Genomic DNA, 15,541 nt, shown 5'->3' with positions numbered 1-15,541 from the left:
GATTCGAATTATTATAGGCCATTCAACGGAGTCATAAGCTCTCCTAAAGTCCACTTTCAACATTAAACCTTTTAACCCTTTCCTTAGACGTCAGCATCAATGACATATGTATATATAGGCATTACCGACTTTACAAAATTTGTATAAGACTTGGTAAAAAGGGGATCTTAAAGTAAGACTAGCTATACACATCATATTAAATAATTAGTTAGGCATTAAAAAACTTATTTGTCTAAGAGTTCCATTGTCTCTTTTTTTTTATAAAAAAAGATGTCTCATTAAAAAAACCCTTCATAACCGACAAAATACTGCAAAGTATCTCATCGGACATTAAAAGGAGGAAAATAGTACCTCAAAAATTTACTGCCAAAAAAGAATAGTCCCCAAATTACGATGAACCAAACAAGTACAAAAGCAACTAACCCAAAGAAATAACCTCCTAAGAAAAAACCAGAAACACAAAAAGACATTAGCCAATCCCTAATTTCGCTAACTCATCTGCCTCCCAATTCACACATCTCTGAATATGCCTAACAATAACATTCCTATCTAGGACTATAGCAACAATTTCCTTCACCAACGACTCAAATAGAGCAGAATAGGAACATGGATTTTTAATTTAATTCAAGGCATTGGCACAGTCACTTTGCAAAACAAGGCGCCACCTAGAACCCTAACCAGACTCCTCAAAGAACCTAGGCCCGCTCTAATTGCATATAACAAAGGGTGTAAATGAACCGAGCTTGAACGAACAAGATTATGTTTGTATTCGTTTATTTATTTTTAAAGGTATTTGTGTTCGTTTATTTATACGTGTTTGTTTATATGTTTAAGAATGTGTTCATGAACATGTTCGTTTAGCGTTCAAATAATGTTCACGAACGTGTTCGTTTAGCATTAATTTAGTGTTCATTTAGTTTTTGTTTAGCGTTGTTTTAGTGTTTGTTTATAATTCGTTTATATATTCGATTTTTAATTTCATTTGCAAGCTAAAGAAAAATGATAAAGTTACATCATTGGTGCTTAAACTTCTTAAAATTCATAGTTTAAAATGCAACTTTTATCATGTGTTTTATTTAATCCTTATCTTCACCAATATTTAAAATGTAAAAAGATAAAAGGAAAAAGAGAATCAGGTAAGCGAGTTTGTTCATGACCATAAATGAATGAGCTGATAAACGAGCTCATAAACAAACTTATAAACAAGCTTATAAACGAGCTAATAAACGAGTTTGTTCGTGAACATAAACGAACCGGACACACCTTTATTCATGTTCGTTCGTTTATTAAATGAACATAAATATTTTATTCATGTTCATTTATTTAGCTTAACAAACGAACATAAACGAACGTTATACGAATAGTTCACCGAACGCTCTGTTCATTTACACCCCTACCAATAACTCAGCCATTATAGGAGGACATGACCCGACCATTGTCTCTTTTTCATCAAAAGCTATACTTCTTCAAATCTAAATGGCCATATTCAAGTTTGGAACCAAGTCAGGCCATTGACATGCTTACCTACACTATATCTCTCACCACCCTTTATCCCTAGAGATGACCATAGGAGTCAAATTTCATATCAACTAGTTTCAATAACACACGTTAAAAGGCTTAAAAACCAAGTGCCACTGCATAATCCCACATGGCACACAAAAACCAGTGGTTGCTTTGAGGAACATATTTTAACAGCATGCTATATGGATCAATATGCTAGAAAGGTCAAGACAAGAAAGTAAGATGAACTTCCAAATGGAAAAGACAATCTGGAAAAAAAAATTGGAAAGTCTATATCATTGGGGGTGGAAGAATAGATCTCAATCCTCCAAGAAAAAACTGAAGATGGGTTACTAGCAAAGTAACAACTAACTGCAAGTTAGAATTACAGCAGAAACTGTACAAAGATGACAACAGAATCCTAAAATATAAACAATAGGTTGGGTGCAAGAGACCCCCAAAAAAGGTAGAAATGTATAAAAGGAATTAAAACTGGATATAAAAATGATTATTTAAAGGGAAAAACTTACATAAAGCAATAATATGTTTTCTGGAGCCAAAACAATGATGTCTGTATATGGAAGCAATCCCACCTTCACACTGGGGGAGAAAATCAAAGAAAATCATCACAAAGAATTTAAGAAAATCAGCCACTTAGAATCAAAAAAGAAGATGCATGTAGCAATACCTTGGTTGCGTCACAATGACAGGAGCAGCAGCAATTGCAGGTATGCTCCAGCTCATATCAGGTTTAACATCATACAGAATCTCGTTGTTTATTTCAACAGACTGAAGCCTTAAAGAAAGTAACTTTTTTTGTTCCAAGAAAAGAAAAGAAATTACAGGAGCTGAATCATCATCAGTTGCAAGAAACACCTGAAAATGTACGAGGTCAGTAGTTAACACAGATAGCTAAATCATCAAGTGCTGGTAAATAGAACACCATAAAAAACTTAGACATCAATGAACTTTAATGAAAAGTCAGTGGGATGGGAAGAAAAAATTTTGAGTAAAAAAAAACAACGGGATATTAAAACAACAAGAAGCTCAGTCATTTACTACTATTAGTATATTTTATGGGATCTGCTACACAGATCATATAGCGACATTATAATGTACTTCAAGATCATATCCTCCATTAGCTACATAAAAGAAATGTTCATCTTTATACCTTCCACATAAGCTTCTTTGGTCATTCTCCCTCAGTTAAAAGTCGAGTAATTCACTATAAAAACTTATCTTTATCCTGTAGGATTTGTTACATATTTATACACAGGCTTTAATCTTAACTTAGAAAACTCTTAAACTAGTAAAGTAACTAATTCTAGGGAAAGATACAATCCCTTAAAGTTAGGGATTATAACTACTAAAATAATATTCACATAATCTTACATAATATTTCTAATTTAGGATTTTGTTTTCTGACACTCCCCTCCAAGTTGGGAATGGATGTCCTCCGTCTTCAACTTACTTGCTAACTCCTGAAAATACTTTCCATGTAGTCCCTTGGTAAGTATATCTGCAACTTGATCTCTAGTGGACACATAAGGAGTACAAATTAGTCCACTATCAAGTTTTACCTTTATAAAATGTCTATCGACTTCAACATGTTTTTGTCCTGTCATGTTGAACTGGATTATGAGCAATATTGATTGTTGAGTTATTATCACAATACAACTTCATTGGTCCTTCCCATTTAATCTTTAAATCCTCCAGAATAATCTTAAGCCACAATAATTCACAAATCCCAAGTGTCATTGGTCCAAACTCAGCTTATGCATTGGATCTAGCCACCATATGATGTTTTGCTTCTCCATGTCACTAAATTTCCTCCAAGAAAGGTGCAATATCCTGAAGTTGATTTCTATCAACCATGGCCCTACATAATCAGCATCAGTATAGGCACAAATACTGTAGGATTTGAGTTACTGCCCTTACGTGTGATTCTTTAGGATTGTGCATAAATTGGCTCACAACTCCAACTGCATAAGCAATGTCAGGTCTGGTGTGTGATAAGTAAATCACTCTTCCCACAACTCTCTAATATGAGCTTCCGTCAACTGATGCATCCTCTATCGAATCTCCGAGTTTGTGATTAACTTCTATTGGCGTTTCTGCTGGCCTGCATCCTAGCTTGCCAGTTTCTGTCAACAAATCTAGGGTGTATTTCTGTTGGGATATGAAGATTCCTTGTCGTGAATGTGCCACTTCAATCCCAAGGAAGTATTTTAGCCTTCCCTTTCAAATAAAGTATGATCCCCTTGACTTTGTTTGTAGCCCAGTCTAAACATCACTATGGTAAATCTCCCAAACCATGCCCTCGGGGACTGCTTCAGCCCGTACAGGGCCTTCTTTAATCTGCACATTGCTTACCCACTACTTAGACCAAATCCAGGTGGGATGTCATGTAGACTTCCTCCTTAAGATCCCTATGCAAAAATGCATTCTTAACGTCATATTGATGTAATTTTCATCCTTAACTGGCAGCTAATGACAATAAAATACTCATAGTGTTCATCTTTGCAACAGGAGCAAATGTCTCAAGGTAGTTTATCCCATAAGTTTGAGAGTATCATTTAACCATTAACCTTGCTTTGTACCTCTCTAAAAAACCGTCTGATTTGTATTTTATTGTAAACACCCATTTACACCCCACTGTTTTCTTCCCTTCTGGCAGATTCACCAAGTCCCATGTTTTGTTTTTCTCAAGTGCTTCTATCTCAGCTTGCATGGCATTCTTCCAATTCTCATTTTCTAATGCCTTGGACACATTTTTAGGAATGGCAATGGTATTCAGGCTAGTAATGAAGGTCTTGTGATTACTTTATAGATTCTTGTAGGATATAAATAGGTAATGAGGGTTTTTGTGGTGCAAGTTCTTTTTCCTTTTCTAATTGCAATAAGAAAATCAAAATCCCTATGATCAAAAACATAATCAGATTTTTTAGTGGCATTTAGATCAGAGATAGATTCGATAGTTATGTCGTTTCGTATAGGAGAGGAAGGAGATGATTAGACCTGCAATGTTGCCTTCTTCCTCGAGTAGACCAACAGAGGACGAGTAGTGTCCTGAGGTTTTTGATGAGGGTTGTTAGGATAAGATTGTAAGGTGGTAGGTTGGTCAAAAATAGGTTGTTGGTCAGGTTGGATATGTTGATAGACAAAATTAGGTTGTTGGGTTGGTGTAGGAAAGTCAATGAGAGGCTGAAATAGGAAATAATCCGTCATTATCTTCCCTTAATGAAAAGGCAAGTAAAATAGTTTTTCTTTTATACAAAAGTAACATCAGTCAAAACAAAGTGTTTCCTTGTAGGTGGATGATAGCACTTATATCCCTTTTGAGTGGAAGAATAGCTAACAAGGATACATTTTAATGCTCTTGGATCAAGTTTGCCCCTATTTTGGGAGTGTATATGGACAAAGGCAACACAACCAAATATTTTAGGTTTAAGGTTAAGCGAGGGGCTGAAATTTGGGAAGAAATTGGTTAGGATTTTGAGATTCAAGGACTTTAGTGGGTAGTCTATTGATCATATAGGTGGCGGTTAACACAGCTTCCCCCCAATACTGTTTAAGGACATTTTTTTTTAAATAAAAGGGCTCTTGTTATGGCAAGAATATGGTCATTCTTTCTTTCTGCCATGCCATTTTGTTAAGGGGAATTCACACAAGAAGACTCGTGTATGATGTCTTTCTCTTGGAAATAATGTGATAGGACTTGGTTGAAATAGTCTTTAGCACTGTTTGATTGAAACCTTTTTATGTCAACCCCAAACTGAGTCTTAATCATGGTATAAAAGGTTTTAAAGGTAGAGGTTACATCCGATTTATGTTTTAGAAGAAATATCCATGACACTCGAGTACAATCAATTATGAATGTGACAAACCATCGGACCTCAATTATATTTGGAATGGTGGATGGTCCCCAAACATCACTGTGAATAAGGGTAAAAGGATTTAAGGCTTTTTTATTACTTGATGGAAAAGAAGTTATTTTATGTTTTGCAAGTTCACATATGTCACAATGGAATTCTTCAATATTTAAGGATTTGAACAAAGAGAGAAACATAAGTTTTATAACTTTAAAGGATGTGTGACCAAGGCGGAGATGATGAAGCCATATCTGGTCCTTATTGTTTTTGGATTCTGATAAAAGCGAAAAAGGTGGGGAGTTCAGGGCATTGACTTATCCACCGGGGTCTTCAAGGTAATATAGGCCATTTACTTCCTAGGCACATCCAATCATCATCTTCGTTCCTTGTTCTTGAAAAATGCATTGAGAGGAATAAAAAAGAACATTGCAGTTAGTGTCCTTGGTAATTTTCTGGATAGATAGAAGATTAGTAAACAGTTTTGGTACGTGAAGGACATTTTTTAGTATAAGGGTCTTGTTATAACAATATCTCCTTAGCCAGCAATTGTTATCATAGTATCATCTGCAACTATTATTTTTTTGTTGCTAGGACAGGGTGTATAAATGATAAATACGAGTGACTGTAGTAGGAATTATAGAAATGAGTTGTCAATCCCTTAAGTTAAGAGATTATGTAATTATTTTCTGTTTTTTCAATCCCTTATTTCAAGGGATTACATCTCCTAGGATTAGTTTCCTTTCTTAGAGTTTCCTAGTTTAGAGGCATAATTTGTATATAAATATGTAATATGTTCTACTGAATGTACACAAGAATAAAAATAACAGACTTGTCTGTTTTCTACAGTCTGTTTTCTACATGGTATCAGGTTAGAGCGATCAATCCGATTTCCGCTTCTCTTTAAATCAATTCCTATTCAACTCTATTTTTTTTCATGGCTAATCCGGATCCCTCAGCATCCGAAATCACTTCCCAGACCAGCCCCTCTCAATCTGATTTTCAGATTTCAGTTTTCAAATTTTCAAAGCAACAGAGGAAAAATCGCCTTTGGTGCGAACATTGTAAGAAGCTAGGCCATACGATAGATCAATGTTGGAAGCTGCACGGAAAACCAGCCGATTGGCAGCACACACGGTCCAGGTTTCAAAAGGAGCCTCATATTGCCTCTCAAGATGATTCCTCAAGCAGTTTTAGCAAGAAACAGATAGAGAAACTGCAGCAGATTTTGAGCAGTATGACAGCCAAGCCTACAAATGTGACTTATACTACTACTGATGGAAATAATCCATATGCTTCCTCGATACAATGGATAATAGACTCGGGTGCATCAGATCATATGACAGGAAATATTAATATCTTGGAGGAATATAGTGAAAGCAGCTTACCAGCTTCTATCAAAATAGCATATGGTTCTCTCACTACAGTCAAAGGGAGTGGTTCTGTTACATTAAACAAAAATCTACTACTTCATAATGTCCTCTATGTTCCTAGACTTGCATGCAATCTGTTGTCAGTCAGCAAATTAATTAAAAATTTTGGTTGTAATGTTGTGTTTGGTACTGGTGGTTGCATTTTTCAGACACAGGGCTCGAAGAGGGTGATTGGCAGTGCTAGGCTGGGCAAAGGATTGTACACCCTTGGAGGTAAAGCATCTCATAATCATGCCTTATCTAGTGCTCTTAGGAAACCAATTTTATCTTCTGATCTCAATACCAATAAAATTATGTTATGGCACTCTAGATTAGGTCATCCTAATTTTTTCTATCTTTCCAAAATGTTACCGAACTTATTCATTAATAAAGATCCGTCTTTGTTTTCCTGTGAAATTTGTCAAATGGCCAAACACACCAGAAAACCATATATTCCAGCCAAATTTGAACCAACACCACCTTTTTCCATCATCCATAGTGACATGTGGGGCCCTTCTCCTGTCAAAAGTATTTCTGGGTATAAGTGGTTTGTGTCTTTTATAGATGATTACTCTAGGACAACATGGGTTTTCTTAATGAGAGAAAAATCTGAGGTTGAGTCTCTCTTTAAAAGTTTTTATCAAAAAGTTGAAACCCAATTTGACACAAAAATCAAAATTCTAAGGAGTGACAATGGGAGTGAGTATTTGAATAAAACCATTGGGTATTTCTTTAAGGAAAAAGGCATTGTTCACCTTACTTCTTGTGTCAACACACCTCAACAAAACGGGGTAGCAGAAAGGAAAAATAGACATCTTCTAGAGGTTACTAGGTCTCTTATGTTTGCTGCTAATGCTCCTAAGTATCTTTGGGGTGAAGCTCTTCTTACAACCACTTACCTCATCAATAGAATGCCAAGTAAAACCTTAGATTTCAAAATTCCTACTAAGGTTCTGTTTCAGCTGTATCCCCATTTTAAACATTTAAACTCAAGTCTTTCTCCTCGGGTGTTTGGGTGTACAACCTTTGTTCATATCCACAACAGAGGGAAATTAGATCCTAGGTCCATAAAGTGTGTGTTCTTGGGCTATTCTTCGAGTCAGAAGGGTTACAAGTGTTACTCACCTTCCACCAAAAAGACTTATGACTCCTTTGATGTTACATTTTTTGAAAACCAACCTTATTTTTCAGGAACAGAAATTCAGGGGGAGAGTTACAAGGAATTTCAGCCTGTTCAAACCGATATTTCTTTACAGCCTATTAGTTACAAGGAATTTCAACATGTTCAAACCGATATTTCTTTACAACCTATCCTTTCCTTACCTATTACTGTCTCTCCAAAACCGGCTAGCACTGTCCCAGTTCCTAGGGAGGGTGATGGGAATAACCTAAATAACTCTGATGAATTACCTTCCTCCTTATCTCAGCACTCTAGTCCGTGCAAAACACCTTCCACCACTACCAAAAATGCACCTAACAATGACCCTGAAACCATAACTCCCCAACCGAAACAACTCAGTGTTTACTCAAGAAGAAGGAAAGATGTTGCTGAAGAAATCAGTCAGCCTAGCATTTGCCAAGAACCAGATTCGGATCCTGTTGCAGCTGAAACAGAAGGTAATGATGGTTACCAAGAGGCTATTACTGTTGATCTTGATGACTTTCCTATTGCTATTAGGAAGGGGGTAAGAAAATGCACTGCTCATCCCATAAATAAGTATGTTGCATATGGGAAATTACAGTATAATTTCAGGGCCTTCACTGCCAGTATTAACACTGTGAAAATCCCAAGAAATGTGACAGAAGCATTTCAATCTCCTGAGTGGAAAAAGGTTGTGGAAGAAGAGATAAAAGCATTGCAAAAGAATAAAACATGGAGTTTGACAGATTTGCCAAAAGGGAAGAGAGCTGTTGGATGCAGGTGGATATTCACAGTCAAATATCATTCGGATGGGAGTGTGGAAAGATACAAGGCAAGGCTGGTTGCTAAAGGTTTTTCTCAGTCCTATGGCATCGACTACCAGGAGACTTTTGCACCGGTTGCAAAATTGAATACCATCAGAATATTGTTATCAGCAGCTGTTAACATGGACTGGAAATTGCATCAGCTGGACATAAAGAATGCTTTTCTGAATGGGAACCTTGAAGAAGAGGTATACATGGAGGTCCCCCCCGGATTAGAAGGAAAAGTCACTAAGAAAACTGTGTGCAAGCTCAATAAATCCTTATATGGCTTAAAACAGTCTCCAAGGGCTTGGTTTGATCGATTTGCTAAGGCTATGACACAGAATGGTTTCAAACAAAGCCAAGCAGATCACACATTATTCAGAAAAATTACACCGAGTGGTAAGATAACCCTCCTAATTGTCTATGTAGATGATATGATTATAACTGGCAGTGATATAGAAGAAATAGAAAAGCTAAAGATGAATCTTGCAAAGGAGTTTGAAACCAAGGATTTAGGGAGTATGAGGTATTTCCTGGGTATGGAAGTTGCAAGGTCCGAGGAAGGGCTGGTCATAAACCAGCGTAAGTATGTTTTGGATCTTCTTGCAGAAACTGGGATGCTCGACTGCAAACCAGTTGAAACTCCAATGGAGCCAGGCTTGAAATTTTGCAAGGAGAGGACTTGAAATCCAGTAAACAAGGAATCCTACCAAAGGTTAGTTGGGAAGTTAATCTACATGTCACTGACCAGGCCTGATATTGCATACTCAGTGAGCATTGTCAGCCAACATATGAGTGATCCTCGAGAAGAACATTTGGAAGTTGTTAACAGAATTTTAAGGTTCTTGAAATTTACCCCAGGAGCTGGACTTATATTTAGAAAAAATCAAGACAGAACAGTGAAGGTTTATACAGATGCAAGCTGGGGAGGTGAATTAACTGATAGAAGGTCAGTTAGTGGCTACTGTACCTACGTTTGGGGTAATTTGGTGACTTGGAGAAGTAAGAAACAAGTTGTTGTCTCTCGAAGTAGTGCTGAGTCAGAGTTTAGAGCAATGGCTCTCGGAATATGTGAAGGAATGTGGATTAAAAGACTGCTCACAGAACTGGACTTAGATGACAAGAAGAATTTTGAGATTTTTAGTGACAGTCAATCAGCTATGAGTATAGCAAAAAATCCAGTGCAGCATGATAGAACGAAACACATTGAGATAGACAGGCATTTTATTTACGAGAAGGTCAACAATGGAGTTGCAAAACTGCAGTACATTCCGACGAAGAAACAGCTGGCAGATATCTTCACCAAAGCCCTTCCACGAGTGACTTTTGATGAGATGTCATTCAAACTGGGTATATAAAACATATATACACCAGTTTGAGGGGGAGTGTAGGAATTATAGAAATGAGTTGTCAATCCCTTAAGTTAAGAGATTATGTAATTATTTTCTGTTTTTTCAATCCCTTATTTCAAGGGATTACATCTCCTAGGATTAGTTTCCTTTCTTAGAGTTTCCTAGTTTAGAGGCATAATTTGTATATAAATATGTAATATGTTCTACTGAATGTACACAAGAATAAAAATAACAGACTTGTCTGTTTTCTACAGTCTGTTTTCTACACTGTAGCTCCTGAGTCAATTACCCAGGAACTTTGGGTAGATAAACCCGAGGCCTTAGAGTCCTGAAAAGAGGACATATCTGAGAAAACCAGACTACGTGTACTTGTAGAGTGAGTGTTTTCTAGTGACCCTAGCAAGTTCTTCAGTTTCTCTATTTCTTCTTTGTTGAACTCAACAAGTTGTTCTTGACAGTCCTCAACTAAGTGTTTGGTTGTATATGCTCTTCCTTGTCCCCTTGATTATCCTTATTTTTCTGAAAATTTCTACTTGTTATTTGTGGCTTTCCATGAAATCTCCAACACTTCTCTTTTGTGTGGCGAGGTTTCTTGCAGTAGGTGCACCATAGAGAGCTCATATTCACTGTTTTTGTTGCTTCGGTTTATTTTCTTTAGAAATCTGTTGTTCTAAACCAACTTTCCTCTTGGTTACAACTTTAGTGACTAAGGTTGAACTCTCCACTTGGTTGCTTTCAATCATTACTCCTCTTCTTCCTTCCTCAGCAGGAATGATTGCAATAGCTTCATTTAGTGAGGGCAATTCTTCCTTTCCAAGAATCTGGACTCTCACTGCATCTAATTCAATATTTAGTCCAGCAAGAAAATCGTAAATTCTTTTTCAACAAACCTCTTTAGGGCTACTGCATCTTCACTACACCTCATTTGGATACACTAGTAGTGATCCATCTCCTACCAAATATTTTGCAGTAGATTAGAGTACTCGGTGATTGATCTGCTTCCCTTCTTGGTGGATGAAATCTTGCTCTTGATTTCATAAATCTGGAAGATTTCATAAATCTGGGCAACATCTTTAACCTTTGAGTAAGTTTGTTTAACAGCCTCCCATATTTATTGGGCAGTATTGAGAAACATGCCAGGTATCACTAATCTCTGGCACTATTAAATTCCATAATCAGGACATGACTAATGAATCTTGTTCATCCCAAGAATCAAACCTAGGATCTCCCTCCTTAGGTCCAGTTCCAAGAAGATGGTTTAACTTAACTCTACCCTTTAGGAATGTACGAACTAGCTGAGACCATTTAAGGTAGTTTTTTTTTCCATTCAACTTATAGCAGCTTGTATATTTTGCAAATCACCTATTGGATTAGAATAACTTCCTTTACTCATTGTGCCTCCCTAAATAAATCCAAAACTGCTGGTATCGACCACCTCAACCATGTTTTTATTGGGCTAACAATACACACTTGAGGGAAGGGTTTAGGAAAAGAAAAAGATTGCTAAACCGAGATTTACAAGACCCATAAATAAGCTTAAAACAACTATGATACCATGTTAAAAGTCGAGTAATTCACTATAAAAACTTATCTTTATCCTATAGGATTTGTTACATATTTATACACAATAACTTAAGAAACTCTTAAACTAGGAAAGTAACTAATTCTAGGGAAAGATACAATCCCTTAAAGTTGGGGATTATAACTATAAAAGAATATTCACATAATCCTACATAATATTTCTAATTTAGGAATATGTTTTCTAACACCCTCTCTCAGCAAGAATATTCAATATCGTGCATTAGATGACAACTTTATACATGGATGCATCCAAAAAAAATCCTTGAACAGAATTAAACAAAGACTTTTACATGAATGCAATTTCATAACCATTAATGGGGATTGGAAAACCCGAGAAGTCAAACAGAAGCTCATATATGATATACTAACCAAAGTTACCATACCCTTACATCCTGGCAAGGGATTTTCACAAGTTGAACATATGAAATGCACATTGTTTAGCATATCCAAAGTTATACCGTCCAACTTTTAAAGATATATGGGAGCCTAAAATGCGTTAAATGGACTACCATACTAAGAATTTTAGGCAACCAAAGGCACGACCAACTTCTCATCTCTTAACAGAAAGAAGCAGGTAGGCTAGGCACCTACATATCTAACCCAATTTGATTTTCTATGTTGATTACCAAACCCTTAACTGGATCAAAAATATTAGCCGAAGCTTTTCAAGGTGCCTCTATCTATAATTTAGCAAATGGTCATCAAGTGTTATAAACAAAAAAATTCCTGAAGTTGTTCAAGAATTTTACAATGCACACCTAATTAACCAACTTGAAAAAAGAAAAGTATTATCAAAAATAGCTATTGATAACAGGTTAGCAGATAGATAACACTTGTAAAGGGAAAAAAAGGGTCAAGTACTTGAGAAGCAGCTGTTTGAGCACCCTTCCCTTGCCATATTCTACGGAAGAAGAAGCGCTTCGGTAATACACTAGCAGGAATTGTAGCAGATAAACTACCATTTTCCACTTCAAGGCTAGAATTAATTACTTCAGCAACCCAAACTGAATGCTGCATTTTAACTGCAAAGTGACAAAAGCATAAATAAATTATTTAGATAGAGCATACCCACAGTCCTTTAGGGAAAAAATAAGGAAAAAGTATTAGACAAACGAAAGTTGAATGCAAAACCTTTGTTATATGAAGCCATTAGAGGGATAACATCACTAGTCCAAATTGTTCTTTCATCAAAATCCCTCATTATGTTCAGTTTTCCTCTTTCTTCAATGTAAATTGACTGCAAAATTCAAGTCACCTACAATTTTCAACTCTAGATATAAAATCAAAAGGCTCAAAATTCAGAATCAATGTTACTGAATGTACAATTGCAAGTATACATAAGCATCTAAAAAAAAGGAACCTATGTAAAATATCAAAATAAGATGCCTTCTATTGCAAACCTGTGGTTCTTCCAGTAGATCTTTCAGAATCAAATGCGATGACAATAAGCTTGATTCTCCCTTAATAAGCTGATCATATGCGGTCAGAAAACTAAAATTGTGATGAGGGCTGTGCCCACTTTCTCTTCTATTACGAATTATATCATGTGAACCTAGTGATGGGCTTGAATATGGAAAAGGGCCATGCAGTACTGAATTTTCTTCAGCCACCTGCTGGAGTAACAGTCCAAACGGAAGAGACCACATAGATATAATGGAACAAGGAAGCGGAATGGATACTACTTCACCTGTTGCACAAAACAAAAGAATTGGGAAAATCAGTTTCATTCTGAATAAGAAATCAGAGTTGAAGTTCAATAAGCTAAAATGAACTCGATAAAACAAGTAACCTTAACGAATAAACCAGTCCAGTAATATGGTATTAGCTACTCTCTAGTCGAAATAAGTTATAAAATCTTTACTTATGCTAACCAAAGCAATAGCTAGAGAGAGTTTCTGAAAATAGACTTTCACGAGTTTATCTACAATGCTTACCTGATGTAGTGTAGATCGTTATGGAATCAATTAGTAAGACACAAAGAAGGGCTTCGGAATTATCACCCACACGACACCAGCATGCCTAGAATTAAGGTAAAAAGTTTGCCGAAGCAAAATTCTTTCAGTGAAAACGAGCAAAATACACCAGTGATATTATTTTCCATACACTGGTAAAGCGTTCAATTTCACGACCCAATGACAATTTAGCATACTTACCTTGATGACTGGAGAAGGTAAAGTGAATCTCTTAAAAATTCTTGAACCAATACTCCAAATTATACTGTTGCAGGCAAGTGAAAAAGTAATTAAATTGAGCTCAAATTATGGTCATTTTTATCGGTAAATAGAAAAAATAGTAACAAGTAGCTAACTTCGATCCAAAACTACTGCTTGAATATTATACAAGGTGAAATAATTTACCGGTTGCCTCGAATAAAGAGCTCGTGCTCGCGGCGGTCACTGAGAGCTGAAGCGAAGGCGTCGTTATCCAAAATATCGTCACGTTGCCTCGCGATTACTGGGTCGAAGAGGAAATAATCGTAATCATCAGTCGAAGTATCTGGCGGTTTTCCGTCAAGTGCCTCGGCAATTAATCCGAACGGCTTGAACTCACCGAGTACGGTGAGTTGGCGAACGCCAACAGGCATTCCTTTGAAGAATGAGTCCACTCGGTGAGGGGATTAGTAATTTTAGTTCAGTGAGCGAAAAGAATGAGAACAGAAATGAGTTAGCAAAATGGTATTACATTTGGAATCGGGGTTTAAGATCTATGGATCCATCTCCCGCCCTTTTTTGTGATTTTTTTTTGTTTTGTTTTGTAAACAAAAAAATTGAAGCCCTAGAGGTTTTTCTGTTTGGATACAGAGCAATGCAATCCACTGTCGGGATAGGATCAATCCTGCTATGGCTGTATACTAAGTTTTGACATAATATTAAAATTAGTCCGTAAATTCATCAAATGCTTACTTTTATTTTTATTTTTTAAATAATCCTTAACGATTTATTTGAATTAAAATGTTTTTATAAAAAAAATATTAATTATTTTTTAGACTTCCTCTTATCATGTTGTCTATTATTCCTTTATTGTCAAATGTTGTAATTAATAACATTTCAAGATATATCAATGATAGTAGCTCACAAAGACTTCCCCTTGTCAAATTTCTACAGTTAATCAATCAAAATCATCCAAGAGTCGTGAGCAAGAGAACACCCACAAGCTTTGTATAACTAATTGTCACACTTGTCTAAAGTAATAGCACTCGACAAACAAATGATCACGCGTCTTCAAATCATGCCTACATAACAAGTATCGAGAGTTAATTAGACAATCCCATCTTAACATTCTATTATTGTTGGCGGCATGTCTTGCAGCACAAGCCATGAGATAAAGGCCTGTCAATGAATGGACAATCCTCCTCAAACAACTCCGAACCAAGGCATCTTGTCTTGTGTGTGCTTAGACAACTCCCATACCTTCTTGCTCTATACCCCTCCTGCAGATTACCAATAAGAGCCAAATATCTCTAAATTTAAGTAATTTTCTTCAAGCACATCTATGATTAGCCTTGACTTGAAACCCCTAAATTGATCATTCTTTTAACAAATAATTTATACCTTCAAATAAAATATTGTATTCTTTTTTTTTTTGTATTTTTTATGTATGTATGTATATCATAGACAAGGATTTTTTTTTATTAATTTAGGAAGATTAATATTGGTTTTTCTAAAAATTCTCAATCAATTCACAATAAACACTCAAATATCTCATAACTATCATGCAATTATTAATGTTCAGTACGTCTCTGTTAGAGATTCAACTTCTGGTCCTGAACTTGGACTCTTCAATGGGGATACCTTCATTACAAGCAAGTTGCCCACCGAATATGTCGGAGTTGCTTATAATGCCTTTTCGACCCATTTTCTGGTACCATCATGTCCCTATT

At 36.1% G+C, this 15,541-nt stretch overlaps 1 protein-coding gene across 1 annotated transcript in view; it reads right to left on the bottom strand.

Moving 5' to 3' along the window:
- LOC120200613 (anaphase-promoting complex subunit 1-like) overlaps positions 1–14,365 on the bottom strand; it is a 39,435-nt gene extending 25,070 nt beyond the window's left edge. Inside the window, exons 1-8 of the mRNA XM_039201414.1 lie at positions 14,019–14,365; positions 13,815–13,878; positions 13,596–13,680; positions 13,062–13,348; positions 12,793–12,898; positions 12,523–12,683; positions 2,189–2,376; positions 2,031–2,100 (exon numbers count right to left, since the gene is read on the bottom strand). Coding sequence (XP_039057345.1) covers positions 2,031–2,100; positions 2,189–2,376; positions 12,523–12,683; positions 12,793–12,898; positions 13,062–13,348; positions 13,596–13,680; positions 13,815–13,878; positions 14,019–14,245 — 1,188 coding nt within the window. The 5' untranslated portion in view covers positions 14,246–14,365. The remainder of the gene's footprint in view (positions 1–2,030; positions 2,101–2,188; positions 2,377–12,522; positions 12,684–12,792; positions 12,899–13,061; positions 13,349–13,595; positions 13,681–13,814; positions 13,879–14,018) is intronic.
- Between the last annotated feature and the right edge of the window lie 1,176 nt (positions 14,366–15,541).

The sequence above is a fragment of the Hibiscus syriacus genome, unplaced genomic scaffold, assembly GCF_006381635.1.
Source record: "Hibiscus syriacus cultivar Baekdansim isolate YM2019G1 unplaced genomic scaffold, ASM638163v2 tig00006230_pilon, whole genome shotgun sequence".
Lineage (NCBI taxonomy): Eukaryota > Viridiplantae > Streptophyta > Magnoliopsida > Malvales > Malvaceae > Hibiscus > Hibiscus syriacus.
Note: the sequence above shows the minus strand (reverse complement) of the source record. Positions and strands in the feature narration are given on the sequence as shown.